The sequence below is a fragment of the Varanus komodoensis genome, unplaced genomic scaffold (genome assembly GCF_004798865.1).
Source record: "Varanus komodoensis strain SLA01 unplaced genomic scaffold, ASM479886v1 scaffold1, whole genome shotgun sequence".
In the NCBI taxonomy this organism is placed as follows: Eukaryota; Metazoa; Chordata; class Lepidosauria; order Squamata; family Varanidae; genus Varanus; species Varanus komodoensis.
The window spans coordinates 11,069,506-11,091,537 of NW_025335268.1; the positions used below are offsets into that span (position 1 = coordinate 11,069,506).

The 22,032-nt window shown below is 39.1% G+C and overlaps 1 protein-coding gene across 3 annotated transcripts in view; it reads right to left on the bottom strand.

Moving 5' to 3' along the window:
• The window catches only part of BABAM2 (BRISC and BRCA1 A complex member 2), a 177,141-nt gene that overhangs the window by 125,797 nt on the left and 29,312 nt on the right, over positions 1 to 22,032 (bottom strand). For all 3 annotated transcript variants that reach the window (XM_044440034.1, XM_044440120.1, XM_044440189.1), the window contains exons 5-6: positions 18,286 to 18,480; positions 14,261 to 14,335 (exon numbers count right to left, since the gene is read on the bottom strand). In XM_044440034.1, coding sequence (XP_044295969.1) covers positions 14,261 to 14,335; positions 18,286 to 18,480 — 270 coding nt within the window. The remainder of the gene's footprint in view (positions 1 to 14,260; positions 14,336 to 18,285; positions 18,481 to 22,032) is intronic.

A 22,032-nucleotide genomic window follows, 5' to 3' on the forward strand; every position in this document is an offset into this window, starting at 1 on the left:
GTACAGGGATTTAGTTGCACCATCAGTGCCGCCAATACAGAAAAACCAGAAGAAACATCACAAGACTGGATCATGGCTAAAGTGCACTCTGTTCAGTGACATTATAGCTGGAGTATGTACAGAGAGTAGCTGAAATTGCACTGTCCTGTGCTTTGGAGAACGGTACAACTGAGCAGAAGATGGAGTAAATGAGCTGAGTGAACACCTTCAGTACTTTTACAAAATGATCTTGAGAGGCTAGAACAATGGATTTTTATATTGTACAAATTGGGCACAATCTTTTGGGATGTCCTTCTATACAATGGGAGCGCTAAGGGTGTTCTGTGCAAGAGAACACCCGAACTGTGCCAGTTATTCCTGTTTCATGTAAAGAGCTTGCATTCTTTCTTTGAGCTGTTGGGACAGAAGGAACTCTAAATCTGAAGACATACTTGCCTATATTAGACGTACTGCAAGAATGAGTGTTGTCTGAATAAACAGAACTCAAAAATATTTTTGAAGGAGCATGCAGTTTCATCAGATTATGTTAAAATAGTATTTTAAAAAGTGACACATTAACTTACTATAACCTAGCACGTTGTCAAGGAGTATAAAATCCTAAGCCAAATAAAGTCTAGTTGAAGGATATTTGATTCCTATCAGCAATACTACTTTTGTGAACAAGTGCCTCAGGCTCTTCAAATTCCCACCTATTCAACATGTGTACTCCCTGGATATTATGAACATCTCACAATTGGTGCAATCTAATTTGACTCCTGACATCTTTCTTGTCCCTATTATCATCAATGCTTGTCCTTCATCTTGATTCTCAGAGAAGTTGATTCACTGCATGGAAGAGGGTATGCATACAAACAAACCAAGGAAATAAAAAGAAGTGCGTAAGTTTCAGGTTCATTCCATTGGGTAGCTTTTTTGCAGTATGCAATAATAATAATAATAATAATAATAATAATAATAATAATAATAATAATAATAATAATACACACTAAAGATAGTTATAACTATATCATGATGGTAATGCAGTATATAATGATTTAAAATTATGGTCATGTGTCATGTTTATCAAAGGTAAGATGTTCATAGCATATTTTAGCTACATAGCAGGCTTCCATACCCAATACCAAGTAGTTTCAAATAAACCTATCATCATCATCACCATCACCATCATCACCACCACCACCACCATCGTGGTGACAGTGTACTTCAGCCATTTGAGGCATAAAGGAAAAGAACACTTGCCTTAGGAGCCTGCAGTCTTAATGTGAGAAAATGAGAACTGGCAACATGCTAGGGACTCCAGAGAACATTACAATGAAAGACTTGATCTTGTGAGGTACAACTAAGAAACATTACTGTTTCATAGCAATGTTTGCAGAAGCTGTATACTGTGTATATATTTTTAATTCATTTTTAAGAACTTTCAGTGGCACATCATGAAGATCTGTATACTATATATTTTACACACCACAGTTTTCTTTCATGGTATTTTTTAATGTTAATTCTGCATTCAAATTTACTTCTTATGTGCTTCTCTTCTAATCTGACACTTTTAAAAAACAAATTCTCATGCACATATCACATGTTAACTATGCCTAACTCTTTGCTTGATAGAAATCAATCTTTGCTGTGTATCTAAATGGGAAGGAAAAAAGATTTTGACTTCATAAGCAATCTTAGACTAGTTCAAATAAGTCATTGGTTAATATGATCTATATCAACTTGACTCTGCCAAACAGTACCTAACAAGCCACCTATGCTTGACATCCAAGACTATCAGCCTGTCAAGGACTAATTTTATCAAACTAAAGGATGAGTTTGCCAGTGGCAAGAGAATGCGTTTCATTTCCCCTTCTGCAACACGTCTGCCTCTTCCCTGAGATCTGTACTATACTGAGTAATATTTTTACTACTATTCTTAGCTCTTAACATTGGCTCCCTCCTTTAAACCTCCAAGCTAGCTTTTAAAATGTCTTCTTTCTGTTTCCCCACTACCCATTTTGGATTTCATTTCTCTAGCAACTCTACCCTCCATAACTCAAGAATACAACCTTCATTAACTGTCCCTGTCCATTTCATCTCCTAGCTTCTTCCTACCACTGGAATGCTACTTCCCAATATTTCCCTTAAGGAAGAAGGAGCAAGTTTTCAGGCAGATATTTGTATGTCAACGGATGAATTACTTTTTACAAACTCATAATACATCTTTATATTTTCTGTGACACTTCCACTGTGTCTCCCATCTTATTTAGACCATATACTGGAAGAAGGGATATGTTGGATTTCTCCCCCTGCTCCCAATTTTATGTACAGCACAAAGCTCCAAAACTAATTTGCCCCTTTCTGCAGCTGGTATTAAAATCTCAAAGCTAAGAACAAGTTGCAAGTCTGCTTATTAACTGCATTGACATTAATAACTGGGCATTATGTGTCCTCTAGCCACTGCAAGATAAGGACTGCCAAATGTGGAAGTCTTTTTGACTCACATGCATTCCTCTTGTGTTAAAGCAGCTATGACAGTTCTGGATAACTAGGCTGAGAATGTTTTCTTCAGCTCTGGTCATATACAGTATATACTGTATATGCCACCAGAAACAAATGGTATCCTTGAGGAACACAAGGAGAAAACATATCCTACAGAAGACCAAGTCATACCATGGTATGTTTAGGTTAGCCTGGAGTAACAACCTTGAGAAGATCTGGCTTAGGATCATTGATACCATGGGCAAGTAGACTTTTTAGCAAATTAAGCCTCTGAGTTGGTTTAGATAACAGCACTGCATGCAGAAAAAGTCTATATTTATGAAAGATGATGGCAGTACTGGGCATTTAAATAAGGATAAATAGTGCTTCTACTAATGGGCAGCATAGAAATGCAGTTAACAAATAAAATCAGTAAATGTACCCACCTTGACATTAACAAGAGCAAAAGGAGAACACACTGGGCAGCACGAGGGCAATTCTTCATATTTTTAAATCTCTTGCATGAGACTGCTAAAGCCATGCTTTCTCACATGAAGAATGCACCATTCACTGCATAAATTGTTCGGCTGCTACTGTTTTTACGTAGCAGCTCCCTGCATTTATCCTCATGGGAAAGGCTGTCACAACGTTGTAGCACATGCACAACAAAATACTTAAGTGTTTTCACTTATATCTGGGCACAGATACAAAGTGCAACGTAGAAAGACTGCCAAGGAAAACAAATCCTTAGGAACAGAAAATTACAAAATGAAACTTTGAAAGGACTTTTTAAAAATGTGATACTTTTGACTTCAGTACCTATCAGCTTACATGTATTGTATCACCCTAAACAAAAGGAAGAAACAGCATTTGAACCTTTTTTTTACAAAATCAAACAATCCTTGTTTGGAACACAAAACAAAACGGGTGAAACTCCTGCTTTGTTCATCTTTGTGTGCATGTTTCCTGGGATATTATTCAATTGGGTACAGTTTGAACAGGAACATTTTTCTCCAGTAAAAGAAAAATTTCATTTTACTCCATCCCCAGCATTGCAAAACCGGAAGACATAACACATTGCCTTTTATGGTTAGAAAAATCAGATGATGGCTGTTAATGTTCTTGGACAAGCAATGCCCACATTAATACCCCAACACTTGCTTTTGTTTAACTTAACAACCTTTGAAGAGGAAGATGATGCCTCAGATGCTCCGGGCATCATAAGAGTTATTAGCAAGATAGATTCTGACAGAAATGCTTCACAAAATAAGGTCATTGATTAATGTCAGTGAATCTGCTACAAGAAAGATAATAATGTATTTACCAATCACTACTTAAGGCAAGTTCACACATTTGTGAAAACTGAAATTTTCTGTGCACAGCAAAGTGAATGCCTGCATATGACCCTCCACTATCTAAACCTATATGCTGAATGGCTTGGATATTCATTACCATTCTTAATTTTAAAAAACAAACACAGGGATTACAAAAATGGGGGATATCACTAGGGAAGCACTGAGACAAGCTATAACTGGCTCCATCTTTACAGTGGATTGACAAAGTCATGGTAGCCCATCCTTGGATACCTGCCTGCCTGCTAAGGAAAAAGCAGTATATGAACCAGCCTGTCCACAGGTACAGCCACAATGGCCCAGCAACATTTTCCATTTTCAGCTACTGCGACTACAGAAATCTTTGTGGAAAAGCACTCCTGTATTTATGGATAGGCCACTTTACATGTTTACACAGCCCATATAAATACTACATCCATGGTTATTAAGGACATTCTAAATGGGGCTGATCTTGGCCACAGGAAGTGGATCCATAACAGTAATACCAGTATGAGCTTAAGCAGCTTACAGCTACACACCAATGGCACTAGTCATTCTTCTATACCAGGGGTCCTGAAACTTTTTCTAAAGGGGGCCAGTTGACATGTGCCAGCAGTGTGTGGGCCGCCAAGGCAGTGCCGGTGGGGGGGGGGGGGGCACAGGCCGATTGTTTTCTCCGAGCTAGTCCAAAATGACCTCCTCAGGAGCAAGTCGCCCGCTCGTGCACCTGGCGAGTGCAAAACCTGTGGGGCAGACCGGTTAAATGGATCTGGCCCATGGGCCTTAGTTTGAGGACCCATGTTCTATACTGTGAGACTGAGAAAAGCCCCCCCACCCCCGCCACCTGCTTTAATGCTGGGAATGAAGATGGGAATGAAGAAAGTGGGAGCACAGACTACTTCATCTGCCTAATTCCAAGGCTCCACACTGCTACACTATGACAGTTTAGTTCACGGTTGGAAAACCTTTTTCTGTTGAAGGACACATGTCCTTGAGGATAATCTGTCAGTGGTGAAAGTCAGCTGGCCACAGCCAAAGGTGAGTAGGGGCATTCCTTTCCTGTCTGTCTGTGCCCCCCCCCCCCCCCCCCACCTCCTTTTCTCTCTAAGAATATAAAAACTTGCTTGAAAGACCTAAGAGTATCCTGGTAGTTCTTTTTCCCCTCCTTCCAAGAAGACCAGGAAGAAGGTTTTCTAACTGAAACTAAAACATATTAAACCTGACGGACTAAGCAGGCTTCCAGTACAAAAGAAGAGTATTGTAGAAGGCAATAACAAAAGTAACAGGTGAACTTAGAATAACCACCACTGGCCAAATGTCCTTGATGGCAAGACATTTAAAAAAATCACATTTTGCCTAATTCAAACTAATATTTTAATAGAGATAGAATGGGATGAATAATTCTAATATTGATAGAAGGCTGACTAACTAGCATTACTCACTTTTGCCTTTTCTCTCTCTTTTCCACCACACCAATCTTTTCTGTTTTCCCCCCTTTCCTTCATTCTTGACTCTCCTCCCCTAACTCTTCTTCTTTAAGCTGTACTGCCAAATTGTATTTTACTTATAGGTATGAAGAAATGTGAGAGGTGGAAGTATGGAGGAGCAGAGGAGGGGAGGAGAGGGGAGGAGAGGAGAGGAGAGAGAAGAGTGCGAGAAGGAAATCTGAATTGGATGCTGGAAAGCTGATGACCGATTTAAAAAGAGATAGTCATCTGAGCTCCTTAGATTGTGTTTTAGAGACAGAATGAAGATATTACTAATAATACATTGATTTTTTCTTTTAACAGAATCAAAGCACTTTTTCATGAGTCTTAAAAATTTAGTGTCAGAGAGCCTTTCACGGAATATGTCAGAGTTAGGATTTCAGCTGGTTCTGGATGGAGATCACTGGAGCCCTCAACAATTGAAGAATGGAGAAATGGATTGGTGGAGTATGCTGTTTAGAAGATTGTTAGAGGAATGTGCAGCATGATAAGTGGATTGGAGGTGTTTAGAAAATTAGGAAAAGCTGTGGAGGATCTAAAGTGAGCTATTGTTGTATAGATTAGGGGGTTTTTTTGGTATTATGGATTTTTATGGAGTATTGATGGATAGATTCCGAGGGCTGATTGTACTGGTTGGATCTGTATTGAATTCCCTTGGCAATTTTGTCTATTTCAACTTGCTCTGGTTATTATCGTTGCTTTGCTTTCAAATAAAGAGCCTTTTGCTTGAAACTGCTGATATATTTCAAGTTCTTTGCCATTTTAACTTGATACCATATCCTTAGATTAATGATGTTAGGTCTGCAACAGATTATTTAATTTCTGTATCACCCAATAGCAAAGCCAAAATATTGGCATGCTCGCTAAACTTTCTCAAAGAATTTGAAAGACGGATTCTCAGGAAAGGCTTGACTCATCTCTGGGTCCACTGCCCTTGACGTTTCAGCTGTGGATTCTGGCTCTCCTCCTCATCTGAGCCAGAATCTGTATTCATAACATTTATTTAGAGGAGGCCCAATCCCTACCAAGCATACATGTAATCCAACATTCTGCTCATACACTGGCCAACCAACTGCCTGTGGGTGATCCACAAGCAGAACGTAACTGCAACAGCACCCTTCAGGCCATGTGACCTAGGAACTGGTATTAATAGGGCATTGATAATTTTATCCTCCACAAATTATCTAATCCCCCTTTAATGCCATCCAGTTTGGAGCAGCAGAGAATCCCATAGCTTCTATGGGAGCACATGGTGGACATGTCGTGAGCGGAGCTGGGGGTCAGAGTAGATGGCCCAGGAGGCCCCTTCTGACTCGCTCTGTTTCTATGTTTCTACACAGAGTTTAACTATGCACTTTCTCTCGCCTGTTCCTTACCAGTCTGCCTGCACTTGCCAAAGGTCTCAAGTAAATGCTTATACAGGACTCAAATGATCTGAGGGTTGCAGACTGTCCATCCTTACCTTAACCACAAGAACCAGGCCATGAACCAGAAGAATTCTACCTTCATTATTACAACTTCTTCTGTCTGACGTTCCTCTCATATTTCCACCCTCTCATCTTTTCCTAACCTAATAGCTAACCCATGTGCAGATGTGCATTCCTTAAGATTGTGAGAACAAAGGAATAGTACACGTGAAGCATTTATATGCAAAGGCAAGAACATATGACTAGACAGAGAAAGCTTCAAATCTTATTAAATGAGATTTAAATAAGATATTTAACATGCCTAACACTTGATCATCTAATTTAATAAATCAGGAAGTAGGCACATTAACATTTAAATAAGCATTATTAGAATGGCTGGAATTAGATGGAATCAGTTTTCTGTTAAACAGTCACATTATGAATGCAAAAAGAGTGAAAATTCTGATTTGGCACAAGCTGCTGTAGTAATCACTGTTTGAGGTTAAGCAACCTACCAGCCCCAGGGTTCTTCCAAACAAGTAACTGATGGTTTATGTATCATCAGAGAGACATCAGTCAGCTAAGATGATTTTTCCCATCTGTCTAACATTTTACAAAACCTGAAAGCACTTTCAGCAGAAGAGAGGAAATTTGCTGGCTCAAATAATAAATGCATGAAGCAAACACAAAAAGAGGGCATGTTTGCATGGCAGAACAACAGAAAAAGTTTAAAAAATAAGGGTGAAGCAGTAGCATGGCCAGAACAAGAGGCTCTTCACTGCCCCGCCCCTGCCCCAGGATGTTTATTTCTGTTTTGTAGCAGAATATTTTTGAGCATTTCACAATGTACTGGACTTTTCCTACCAAAACACTGGGAAATGGGCATACTTTCACTATGCATATCTCAATAATTACTCTTAGCTTTGCAGGAGATTATAATGAAGTGCCATCTAGCATTCTGTACCAATTCCTTGTTCCCAGTATCCAAGAAAACTGGAGGTGTCCTGATTTCCTAGGATGGAAATACAAAAACTGGCTCCCTATACATGTCCAAAGCACTGTAAGTCTCCTGCATTTTCAGAATAGTTGCATGTTGTCAACAGTAAAGTTGTCTACACAATTTACCAGCATGTAATTCAGAACCCTTCATGATCCAGTGAACTACAACTAACACATTTTCTAATCCATTGTGTGTGCTTTAATACCTCAATCAAGGAAAAGGAGTGTTATTTCTGTGGCATACAAAGGCAGAACTCATGAAAAACAGACACACACCTTTAAACAGCTGACTGAACTTTCTCCTGGTGGCAGCTGTCATGCTACCGGAAAGCCGCTAGCGTCCATCTCCAAAAACTGTGACGAACACTATGACTCTAAACCCATGACAGACCCCTTCATGGGTTAAATATGCTGCTGTCGAGCTAGAGAATGAACTATAATCCTTCAGCATTTTAAGCATGGATCAGGCCAATTCCATCAGAAGTGATAAGGCATATTAGGAGGTGGCACCATTTGCTGCTCTCTGCTTGATGTTCCAAGACCATTCCACCCATCTGGGAGCAGCATGCTGGGTGCTAGTTAAGCAGAAAAGATGCTACCATGCTGAGATACCTCCTCCATTTCTTCCAGCCTCAGAATCATTTCAGAAGATCTTTCCTGCATATAGAAACATAATCTGCAATGCTGGAATCATCTGCAGAACTGGATTTTTCTTAGCTATTTCAGAAGAGGTATTAGTCTGCCCAAGATGAGACAAAGAGTAGGGCAAGCCATAATTTCCTAACAGTTCTCATCTGCTGCTTTCTTTATATGGATCAACTGTCATGTAATTGCAGGGAGAAACACTAGCTTTTCGGGCCCTTTTAAAGGTGCACACAAAGTTTATTTTGCTTTAAGTGAAGCTCCAGCTGAATATCTGTGGGTGAGTTTTTGAAAGTGAAAGTGTGTTTCTGCATGCCACTTTTTCTAAATACCTCAGTTACCGCTTTCCAACTTCCAAATAATTTAAACTAATATTGTATCTCAATACATTACAATACAACTTACTCATATAGACAAAAAGACTTGTGAAATCTCACAGACATATGCGGGGAAAACAGTCCCTTCATCCAGACATGATTATTAGTAAGATACTTCCCTATTCTTCTTCCCTTGTCCACTGAGGCTTTGTAGTATAAAGTTTGTAGGTGCAGAATTAGTTTTGCCAACAACTATAATACATTCATATATTGTTGTACCTTCATGGTTCTTGAATCATAAAAGCGATTAGCTGCTTCACATCTACTTCTCATTCATTTTTAATCAATATTTCAAAATGAGGGAAGGATCTCAATTCAACAGAAACTGTGTTTACAACTATGCACACTGATTCAGACACTGGGTTCTATTAAAATAGTTCTGCATAGTTCTTTCTTGCTTCTGTTCACATATATACACATGTATGAAATATACCAGAAAGCTTCAGGCAGGGAGAAAATAGCATTTATATTAGAGCAGGCTGGATGGGTTTATACAGAGATCATACTGTTTTCAAACCTGCCTTTTATAAAAATGCAACATTTTGGTACTTTCGGATACAACCAAGTTGTTATTTTTAATTATTTTCAGAAAAGACAAATGTACTAAACCATTCTCTATATTCATAAGATGGGAATGTTTGCAAGCACAAAGCATTACACAAAGCATTTACTATCTTGCCTTAGCCTGCAATTTGTGCCAGTTCACTACAGTAGTAATATAAACACTGAATTATGAGGCTAGAATGCAATGGCCATAAAAATAATTACAGGTTATTACTTAATGGAGGCACCTTATACTCTCTCTTATCTGGATCAAAGCATTTTATAATAAGGCCAGGCCACACATGAGGTCTAAAGACAAACATATTCTGTCAAAGTATTTTTTTTTTCACATTGGTAAATGATCTCTGCCTACATATAATCAATTGAAAACAGACTACATATGTACTGTGGATTGTATTCACCTATTTTTCCATATATATTAATGCAACCTGTTAATGGATATTTTTATTCTGATATAGCTATTATTCCCCAACACATAAAGAACAGCAAAATGAAATTTAACCTTTTCCTAGTGTTATAGTGGATAACAGCATAGCATAACATAGCATTAAACAGAACAAGGACTATTTTTCTGATTTTCTATTATGCTCAAATTGGCTAGGAATTTACTTAAAAAACACAGAGATCATTTTGTTCCCTAGTAACTAGGGGTTACAGCCTTAATATCACAAGTATCCACCAGGAAAGTCAAATATTCCCAATATAAAGTCTCTTGAATTTTTCTTTATACTAGACATTCTTTTTAAAAGATAATTTTGTGTTCAGTACAGGTAGCTGCTCTAGATTAGCAGGAAGGAATCTCTTCCAAAGTAGAAACCAGTATTTTCAAGGAAACTCTGAAAGGTTGGGGTACTTCCATAATACACTAAAGGACTCCATCATGCCCTGCTCCTTCTATCAACTTTATTCCCTAGATGAGGAAATTCTGCAAAACTAATGTCTTTGGGTACTTGGAACCACAGCTCAGTGAAAAAGCACATACTGACATATGGTAAGTCTTAAGGTTTAGTCCCAGGCATCTCCATCTATAGCAGGGGTCTCAAACTCAACTTACCTGGGGGCCGCTGGAAGTAGAGTCTGGGTGAGGCTGGGCCGCATCAAGCAGTGGTGGTGGGCTGCTCATCCCGCGTCGCTCCCGGAGGCCGGCCCGGGCGCTGCCAGCGCTTTGAAGGCCGCAGGGCCCCTTCCCCGTGCCCCGCCCGTCCCGGCAATTGGCCCGTGGGCCGCAAGTTTGAGACCCCTGATCTATAGGATACTGAAGAGCACCACTGGGAAAGACTTTCACCCAAGATCTTGGAAAGCAGCTGTTAATTCCTTGTTCTCTGGCCTCATACATGATTCAGAATTTTTTCTAAGGCCTTAAGCCATGATGCCCTATCGCCTCTGGCTACTTTAGCATCTAGACAAAGCAGTCTTGAGTGGTTCACTCACCAGCTAAGAAACACTACTAGGAAAATAGCAGCTGGATGATTATATGATCATAAGCAGAGAAGCTGAATGCAGGTGAAGCACTTCAAGCATCAAGACAAAGAGTCAGTCCCATTCCTGAATCCTTGCAAATGCCCAGGAGATGTAAGTAAGAATTGGACCAACAATGCTTGCTGGGAGATTAATTACTCTGCAAAAGCAGAGTAATTAACCTATCCTGACTTGCCTCCCAAATATGCAGATGAGATATCTGACAGACACACACGGGATACAGAATCTCTACAATGTTTCTCCTTTATGGATGTAAGGGCTTAAAGTAATAAAGATAATTGCAGAATACGATAATTGCAGAAGCATTATCATCTACCCTATGCCAAAGATGGGTTGGATGCCACAATATACAGGACTTAAAGGTTTTAGGAGCTGATCCAAACCAGCTAACACCAACATTCAGATTTGAACTTGCCATAAACAATACTGAACTAGCAAGCCCAAAGTTCTTTGGCAATACTGTTGTGATACATTAATGTGGCATCTCTTAAAATTCTCAATTTATAGAAACCCCAGTTAATAGTTACAGTAAATTGAACAGTAAATGGAGTATTCAATTTCAGGCAGAAAAATAACTTAACATTTTATTGGACTTCTGGACATTCATTTCAAACAGTCATAAAAGCATAACTTATTTGATAAGACTATATATATTCCTTTGAGTTAGAAAGAGACAGCATGGTTCCGGTCACAGTTTTGGTAGTTCTTATTTTATGAGAAGTCAGAAAAAAATTAGCAGGAAATGGGCATTTAATTTGCAAAGTTCAGCACACTGTTGGATCCTTAGAAATGTTAAAGGAACATTGCAGTAAAAACTTCCTCCATGAGCCTGTATCAAGTTCTTTTCTGACTGTAAAACCATCCAAAGTTAGTACCTATAACACCAAGGCAATGACGGCAACAGGAGCCATGCACCTGCAGAACATGTCTTCACTGCGTTCTTACAAGCTTGGCATCATCGCTTTGCATGACTATAACACAAAATTTCATTGTGAAAACACCACTCCTGCACACATTATTCAATCGGTAACATACTTAGTGTGCAATCACAATTTCAACACATACGATTCATTGGAATGTGAAGAATTGTTTTGACTACAGTACTTATGACTTAATTCCTTCAATCTGAAGGTAATTAGAAACACTTTAACTGTATGATTCTATATATTCTTTTCTCCGAAGTGCCATTGAATTCAGTTCGGCTCACTCCTGGGTAAGTGTGTAGAAGACTGCAGGCTAGGGGTTCAAGACCATAAAATAGCACAGTTTAGGGTTAGTATCTTAGTATCTCTTCTGCCTTTCAATAATCTAAATGATAGGTCCTAAAATATATGTTGGATAACATTTGCATCTTTGCATTTGTGTTTCAATAATCCAATAATCCAACTATTATTTCAATAACCTTTTAATAATGCATCTATTTCTATCACTTAGTATCTACATAAGAAACTCAATGAAGGTTTTAGAACTTAATTAATACCAGACGTGCAAGGATAAGAAAGCAAGTAGTCTTCCAAGAGTGACCCAATATATGATGAACCTTCACTTGTTCTACCTCAAGTCCTATATATCCCTCATTTCTTACAGGATAAAAATTTACCCTTACAGGATAAAATTCTTGCTGTCTATCAAAACTTCCAAGTGATTACAAAATCCATCAAAAGCATTCTGCAGATCAGTCTGACAAAAATGGTTAATGACAAATGGTTATGTGGCTGTATCTTCCTATGTCAATATTCTGGGCGCAAACTGAATATGGCATTTTATTTGCACTTCAATAATCAGTTGTATTCCTGGTTTTGAAGAACCACATTCCACAACTGGAAACTTGACAGGCTCCTCACCAGTAGAAGCCCAGAAGAGCCCTCTTCAAAGAATAATTTGGAGTCCTTAGCAAAGCTCATTGCCAGAGAAGACATAGTGCAAACTCAAGAATACAGTTGTAGGAATGCCTTCCCTGAGGTCCCAAGCAGCCCCTTCAATCCCATCCTGAGCCTAGCTGTGGTTTCTGACTCCATTCCCTTGTTGCATGTTCCTCAGGAGAACCAGTGCTCACAACCAAGGTAGAAATTATCAAAGCACTCATTCAATCAGAATATTCCTTTGTCTGGGGTTTATTCAGGTGCAAGACCACCCAGTTGCAGCCAATGAAGGTGGAGGTTGAGATACAACTAGTACATCAGAGACAACAGGTATATTAGCTCTTGGTATTTCCTAGATCATTGCTGGGATAACAACTCACACTGAGCTTTCTACTCTCGTTACTTTGCTCAGGAGAAGCCTAAACAGAGATGAATTGCATATTTTTAATATGTTCAACCTTGCTTCCTCCCTTTTCATTAGTTTTTAACAATTATTCATTATTACTGCATTTAAATAGCAAGAGCTCTTTGGGTGATCCACCAAATACACAGTATTAAAATACAATAAAAATACTAAAAACAATTAATATTAAACACACAGTTAAAGCACAGAATTTCAGACTAAGAAGTCCAGATGAAAAAGTACATTTAAAAACCTGGATGAATCAAAGGGTCTTCATTTGGCACTGAAAATAGCATAAAGATGATGCCAGAACAGCCATTCTTGGAAGGCTGTTGCGTAACTGGAATGCTACCACTTACAAGACCCTTTTCCTAGTGGTAACTCACCTCCCCTCATTTGGCAGTGCATTCAGAAGAACAAGACATATGAAGGTTTGAAGTGTCCAGATGGGTACTTCAGCTTATTTATTAAACCTATATACCACCCAACTATAAGATGCCCTTGGGATGTTTTACAATCATCAAACACTCACCAAAATCCAAAACATATGGGAGAAGCCTACATTTTCTGTTCCCTCATTTTAAGCTCAACTCTCCCTCTGCATGAATGCCAAACGGTTTGATAATTATCTGAATTATGTATATTTTCCCTTTTTTTGTTTCCTTAAGAATACATAGAAAGAGGGAACAGATACAATTTCCTTGGCTCTTATTCAGTAGCTTTAGCAACTATAAGAAAGTTCTTGTGTGCACCTCCTCCTCAGTTGGCTTGTTGACTCAGTGACAAAATTTCAAAGGCTTAACTAGACTCTTCTGATTTTTAAGTCTTTTCAGATATTAAATGTCATGTTGAAAACTATTGAAGGCCTGTTTGTAAATTTAGAAAGAGTGTAGTCACATGCTGGTAATTAATTTCATTTCTTGCAAGGGAAGGTGTGCCAAAACAGAGAGCAGAGACAAGAAGATGATACAGAGTTGCATATAGACTGAATGTTAAAGTGAGTCTGAAGGTAGTCGTTAATCGTGTAAGAATCCTATTAAATAATCGGTCTTACTGGTATTCAAAACCATTCCAGTAGTAGTTTTCCTATTCACAAATTAACTAAGTATGGTAAAATAATAACCATTTTCACTGGGAAGTTTCTACACTTATACCTGGGAAAATTAGTCAGTAACTGAGCACTGAAAACTTTCAATTAAGATTCTTCTACAGCATAAGCTAGGTATGTTTAAAGTAGCAGTTTACTTTACCTTGAGGAGGTAAGTGGGGATGTTGCTGAAGTCCACTGGCAACTTCAGAAGAAAACGAGCTGAAAATTCACCAGTCTGTTAATAAAGAAAAAATATGCTAAATAACAGCATTGTGCAAGACAAAAACAAAAAAACAATGAACTTACAACAAACCTCTTAGAAATTCATTGTTTAATAGAACGCCTTCCAAATAATGTGGAGAGCTCTTTCCAGTAACGACCAAAACTGAGTAAATATTTATAGGTTAACAGGTAGCTAACAAAAATCTGATACTATTATAAGGGAAGCATCTACACAGAAAAGATGTTCCGTATAAAGTAATAGAATCAAAAACCTAAAGTAGACTATGCTAGAACTTCTACTTTATTTATTTATTTATTTAAAATATTTATATCCCATCCTATATGAAACAAGTCCCAGGACGGCTTACAAAAACTATTACAATAACAACAACAAATTGATCGTTGCAAAGAACACAGTAACCTGATTTGCAATATTTCCATCTAACAGATACCCATGAACACTTGAAACTCAAGAAGTGGTGCTTACTAAAAGGCACATTAGCACTCAGTTGCTCAGTGATTTACTTAGATTAGTATTATTTAAGCACCCCTTCATAGTAAACATTGTGGCTATATGTTCCCCACATGTGAAAGACTTCTGCATCAGTTTCTAATGTTACTGCGGTACTAGAGCTCCTGCTACAAAAACTTTCTTGTGAATTGCTGGATCTTAACTCACAGTCATAGTACATACACATCACACTGCAACTCCATGCTGCAGCAAAAATATCTGTTTGCACTGGCTCTTAAAAAAAATTCAGAAAGGTTATAGTATTCATACAAAAGAGCAGGGGAGTTCTTGTACTAATTATTAGTGATGTCATAGATATCACTGTCCATATTCATGCATCCCTCTTCCAGATAGTAGTACATCACAAAACAAAAAACAACTGGAAAAAAGAACACATTTCAAAATGGAAGTGTGAGTTGTCAGATTTAATATATATTTAAATGGAAAAATGTCAAAGAAGTTCAACACAGCCATATCTCACTTCAAAGAAGGAAATGTCTTTAAAATGAAGGAACTGATAAAAACGGAAATTGAAAAAGGAAGTCAAGATGGTTCAGTCTCTCAAAATGCTTACAGGTTACTCCACCTTACAATAAAAGAAGCTCATCTGGAATGTGTACCACAGGATAAGAAAGTAGTATGTAGTCAGCAAGTCACCAACTAGCTTAATGAGCACAGTCAACAAAGCTAATAGAGAAAAGGTTTCCTTCAGAATATGGAATCTTGCCCAAGTGAGGAAAGCAAAAGGGACATCATCTTGCACAACCAAGAAACAAATAGGCAATAAAGCATTTTTGAGAAGCATACTGCTAAAAACATCAAGGCCAACAATAATGAATTATTTAATATATCAGAATCAGGAAACCAGCTAGATGACAGTGGAGCTAAGGAGTGCTAAAAGAGGATAGGAAGAGTGCAGAGAAGCTGAACAAATTCTTCCCATCAGTCTACACCAGGGGTCTCAAACTCGCGGCCCGCGGGCCAATTGCCGGGCTGGGCGGGGCACGGGGGAGGGGGAGGCGCCCTGCGGCCTTCAAAGCGCCAGCGGTGCCCGGGCCGGCCGCGGGATGAGCGGCCCACCACCACCGCGGTGGTGGAATACTTGATGATGTGGCCCAGCCTCACCCAGACTCTACTTCCAGCGGCCCCCAGGTCAGTTGAGTTTGAGAGCCCTGGTCTACACAGTGTAAGACACAGGATCAATGCCTGTGCCTAAACTGAACTGAGGTAAATACAGGTAACAAAAGGTAAAGTTTTCTACTTTATTTATAAATTGAAAATTAATCTTTTCCCTAAGGGACAATTTACAAATTGAACCAGAGGATGAGAGAACATTAAACTTATTTTTTAAAGAGGAACCAGGAAATTTTCAGGTAAGTTAGCTTGATGTCTGTTTTGTGTAAACTGGATGAAAACTTTATCCAATGATTAAAGATAAAATTACTAAGCATACAAAAGGACAAGTCCTACTGACAAAAAATCAACATGGCTTCTGAAAATGTCCTGTCTCACTCACCTTTCAAAGTACTTTGATAATGTCAAGAAAGTTGTGAACAGATATTATTCACCTGGACTTCCAAGAGGCTTTTGACAAACCCTCACAAAAACTCCTGTGCAAATGCTCAGTCATGGAATAAGAGAAAGGTCCTCTTATACATTACCAACTGCTTAAAGAAAAGAAGAATGGGAATAACTGGTGGATTCCCCCCATGCAGAGAACAATGCTTTTCAACTGGTTCATAAATTTTCTGGAATTCAAAGTGAGCAGTGAAGTAGCCATGTTGGCTGATGAGATCAAATTATTAAGCTGGTTTAAAATGATGCAAATATGCAGAGCTTTAAAAGATCTCTCTGAATGTAAAAAAACAAGAACAGCCATATTGGATCAGACTAATGGTCCATCCAGTCCAGAACTCTGTTCATGTGGTGGCAAATCAGCTGCTGATGAAATCCCTCAAGCTACCTCCTAACAAGCTCTTCAGCAACTAGTTGTACCCAGGCATGTTGCCTCTGATAACAGAGGCAGCATACAGTGAACAAGACTAGTGGCTGCTGGGCAAATGAACATCAAAATGGAAAATGAGGCTGAGCTTAAACAAGTGTAAAGTGATGCACATGGGGCAAAACATGTGCCAATTTTAAGAATAAACTGGTAACAGCAGACCTGGCAGCAAATGACTGAGACAGAGAGAAAAAGAGAGGAGGGAGGGATCTTAGGATTGTGGTGAGAAGCTTGATGAAAATGTTGACCTATTGTGTAGCTGGTGTGAAAAAGGTAAACTCCATGTTAGCATAATTGGGATTGAAATTTAAAATAAAACAGCTACTACCACTCTGTCCTTATACAAATCTAAGGTGTGGCCATATTTAGAATACATGCCTACAGTTCTGGTCCCTGCACATAAAAATGATATACAGTTGGAAGAAAAACTAGAAAAAAGGAAACTAAAATCACATATGCAGAAAAGCCTCAACTGAAGCCCCCTCTTCCACAACCAAGGATCTGCATGTAACTAATAGCCAACCATCCTATCAGCTTAGGAAATATCAAAGTTTTATAATGTTTGGGTGGCTACTGTATACAGCCAGAACAGCCAATTCCATCAGTTGCTTAACATGAATGGCTTAACTTGAATAAAAACAACAATTCTGCATTTCATCACATTCCATACATCTAAAGGAGACAAACACATTCTTATATAATGCTTTCCAGAAGTTTTTTTTAATATAAATATTGGGTTGGATCTGAACTTACTCTCCCATGGAAAGAAGGGAATCTTCCTTCATGGATTTGAACCATTTCAACATATCTTGACCCACTTAAGATGATTTCCAGGGCACACAGGGAGATCTCAGTGAAACATGTCACCTTCCCCTTATTCCAGCACAAGAATGCAATCAATAGAACTCAGCCCATGTGTCATATGGATTCTAGCCACTCACTATGGTATCAACAAATACAACATGGGGCAAAAAGGTGTCTGTGATTCTGATCAGGAATACAATCAAAGACTACTACTTCGACTAAAGACTAAATACTCAGCTTCAGATTCCACTTTGAGTGGAGGCAGCACTTCCATACAGTGGTACCTTGGCTCAGGAACACCTCAGTTCACAACCAAATCAGGTCGTGAACAAAAATTTCATAAAATGTTTGACTCAGGTTGCGAACTCCACATTGAGTGGCGATCACGATCACGGCCATCTCCCCCCCACCAAGTGGGGAGATGGCCATGATCGTGCTGGGGTGTGGGGGAGATGGCCGCAATTGCGCCTGTCTTTCCTGCACAAGCGTGCCCATGATTGTGCCCATCTTTCCTGCAGAATAATGAAGGTAAATTAAGGCCAAATCGATTAATTTAAGAGCCACACACATTTTCCAAAGTAATACCTACACTTACTATGGGGAAGAAATCTCAAGAAGGGTTGCGTTATTTTGCTAGCACACTTACCCAGTTGTTCTTTTTGCCAGCGTAAATTTCCATGTTCTCTCCATATTGAGGTTCTTCAAGTAATGTTTGATATTCAAACATGAGGCGAGAGCTCTCACGTAATCTGCTGCACTGGAACTGATGATACTGTTGCACAAGTTCTTTTACCACAAGCAGGAGGCATTCTGGGTTCGAGGGGTTCCATGATGCCAGGTTCTGTGCAATGAAAAAATAAAGACCAAGTTAACCTACCAATACAAGATAGGAGTAATGTATAAGTGGAGGGATGTGACTGCTTTTTCACAGTCACAACCTTGTGCCAAGATCAACTTCACTGCATTTGTTCAGAGGGCTAAGTGATCAGTCCCATAACTACTCAAACTTCATCAGGGCCCTTGGTGGCCCCCCAACACAAAGGCCCCTTTGATAGGACTATCCTCCCATGATGCCCCCCCCACCCCCACAAACACAGTGGTATCAGCATTTTCCTTCTTCATGGTGGCAGACTGGCAGAGTAAGAAAAAAAATGAGACTCGTTAGCAAAGACTTGCTGCTATCACCCACCATTTTAACTCCCCACAATATAGCTGGATACATAGAGCCACTCCAGACTGATTCTATGTGGGAGCACCTGAGGCACTGCAAGGGAATTAAAGTGGGAGTGCCAGCTATTGATGAGAGGAGCCTCATACTAGGTCAACGGGAAATAAGGAGTGAGTCCACCGTAGAGTTTGAGCCACTGGCAACACTACCAATTTTATATGATGGATGATCAGTACAAAAAGGCAAGAGAGAGTAGGAAGTCATTTTATTTCTGAAGAAGGACAAGTATTCCGCAGTTTGGGAGTGAGAAAGCCCTTTTACATAGAGAAATTATGTGTTCTGGATATGGTTGCACTCCTGCTAAAGGAGCAGTACATACTCCAGGGATGCTCCTGGCTCCTTCTTTGTCAGTGTAAGAGCCTTCATAGAAAAGAGCACCTTTTCCCATTTCCATCTGGTATGCCAGCTGCAGCCATGCCTGATGTGAGTTACAGCAACCTCAACCAATAAATTCTTGATTTAAGCATTCTGACTTTGAAATCTCCTCCCAGCTGAGATACAGGTGGTGCCAAGTCTTTTGAACTTTTGGTGCTAAGTGAAGACCTATTCATTCACCCAAGCTTTGCACTGAATCTGTGTCACTGTGCTTTATTTGTAATTGATTTTTGTATATTTTATTGGCCTATTTGATAGTCTCATTGTCTTCTCTCAGTATCATATTCTAAACACATGCATAATTATTCTGTTACAATGAACACACAGAGAGAATACATTTCAGTTACATATGAGGTAAGGGAGGTGCATGACACTTTAAGATTCATGACCCTGCCACAACAACTGCTAATTAAGCACTATGTCTATTTACTAATAGCTTATAGTAGTCAGCTTATGAGAAAGTATTGCCACCAATTCCAGTTTATCTGATCTAGTTGTTTAAAGTACACAATGTGTTCTGTAAGAAATAAATTTTGCATCACAAGGTCAGAAGTCAAGCAAGCGAGCTCTGCACAGCTTCCATTTCCTTTTTTCCAAGGTTTTAGGCAAACACCCTTTCCAGAAAGTTGAAGAATATAATGAGCCAGTATGAGCTGACATGACCTCCAAGGGGAATATTTACTCTCTCCTACATTTTTCTATTGTATTACATCACCAGTATTGTGTTAAAGAAAACAAGCAACATTTTGGTAATCGTCATATACTGGAGACGAGTAATTCCCCCACATCAGCTCCAGAGAGTTAGAGAATTACTGCTGCTGTCCCTACTGCCAACACACACACTTTTATAAGAACAGAAAGAAAAACTGAAAGAAGCTGCCCTTTGTTCTGATCAGATGTTACGGTGGCTTGTGAACAAGCTGAACAATATTTATCAGAACAACAGAGCTTTTTTAAAGTAACTTCACCCGTACGAATCAATTTCTGAAATAAAAAGCATCCCACAACAGCAACTGCACTCCAAAGCCAACTATATATATTTAAAATATAAACTTGTAGTGGAAGAGTCACTTGGGAGGATAAACAAAAATGAAAATGGATTATCCATTTTAATATGTTTGCCCTGCATTAACAGTTTCTAAAATAATTCAGCAGATTAAACCTACACAATCATTTTTCCTCCAAGGAATATCTTCCTTTATTTTAAGCCAAACTTAAATAGTTCAAAAATGTTAGTGATTGCAACTAGTTATCTTTAAAAATGACCTGCTTTAAACTGAACTTAATACCACCATTTTAAAGCTTACACATACAATTATAACATTAAAGGCTAGAATGTTTTGTGTAATTGGCCATCAAGCATGATCTTACATGTGTACAAACAGAACAAGGCCAAAACCCCATTAATTTTATGACTGCCTCCCCTAGTCCAAAATTCTGAAGTACAAAAAACCCATGGGCTACATATGACTAAAGGATTTGCTTATGCTTCTTGTATAAAGGTTCTTTACTTTTGCAAAGCAATTGGTTTTAATTGCTGTAGCAGTCAACTAGTATCCAAGTTGGATCAGTAAATCCAAGAGTTAAATCAATTGTTTAATTAGCTTTTATTTGAATGAAACCACCCTGTTCTTAACATTTAGAATAATTAGCTCAACAAGAGAAAAATTGTGATCAGCTATATAACAGAAAGTTAAGGAAAAAAATAGCATATAGCAAAAAGACCTGTTGCAGGAGTTTGAACTCTACCCATTTCAAGCAACCAAGATAAGATACATTTTGACCCTGATTCAAAAGAATAATGTATATCAGAAGTCAGTGGTGGCGAATCTATGGAACGCGTGCTGTAGTGGGCACACAGAACCCTCTCTGTTGGAACGTGAGCAAAGTTGCCCCAGCATTGCCCCAGCAGCTGAGCATCGGATAACAACGCACATAGGGGCTATGCACACGCTCGGAAAGGAGTAGCAGTGCCAGGTGATGATGTCACGAGCTGCGACTCATTAGCCACAACTCGTCCGAACTCTTGCACAGCTGGTCAATGCACTGCCAAGGATAGACAGATAGATATTTGCTTGGACTGGCCGTGAGTTGTTTTTTCTAAACTAAAACCTCAGTAGTCAGGTTTTATTGCAGTATTGGCACTTTGCGATAAATACATGGGTTTTGGGTTGCAGTTCAGGCACTCGGTCTCTAAAAGGTTTGTCATCACGGTCGGAAGCACCTCTGCAAGTACATGAGGGCAGGAAGTTGGACTACCAAGTTTTGTTGTCTTACAGTATCCCACCAACCAATCTCAAAGCTTGTTCTGGAGGATCTCCCAGCCTTCAGGACTGGCATTTTAGGGGAGCAGTGAGAGTTTCAGTGTACTTGCAACGTTGCCTGCAAAGCCCCTTGGATCCTAGCAATTATGTTTTTGACTAACTCATTTTTGTACCATACTTAATATGAATAATATTATAGGATCAGCAGCAAAACATCTCACTGGACGTGTCTTTTATGCACATGTTCAGTCTTTCTTGGTTTTCATTAACCTTTTTTTTTGTGGGGGGGATGGCAACTGGGCATGCAAAATTCACCCTGCTATATCAGGGCTAAGAGAAGCACACACTTTCCTCACTCTATTCACATTAACACACCCTTACAATAATATTCTCAATTACTTACATTATTGTTCTGAAGCAAGAACAAACACTAAGGTACAAAGTTGTGCCAATGCCATTATCCCACCGGGATGAATAAACATTGATACTAAGGCTAGGTTAATAGAGCAACAAGATCTTCAGCACA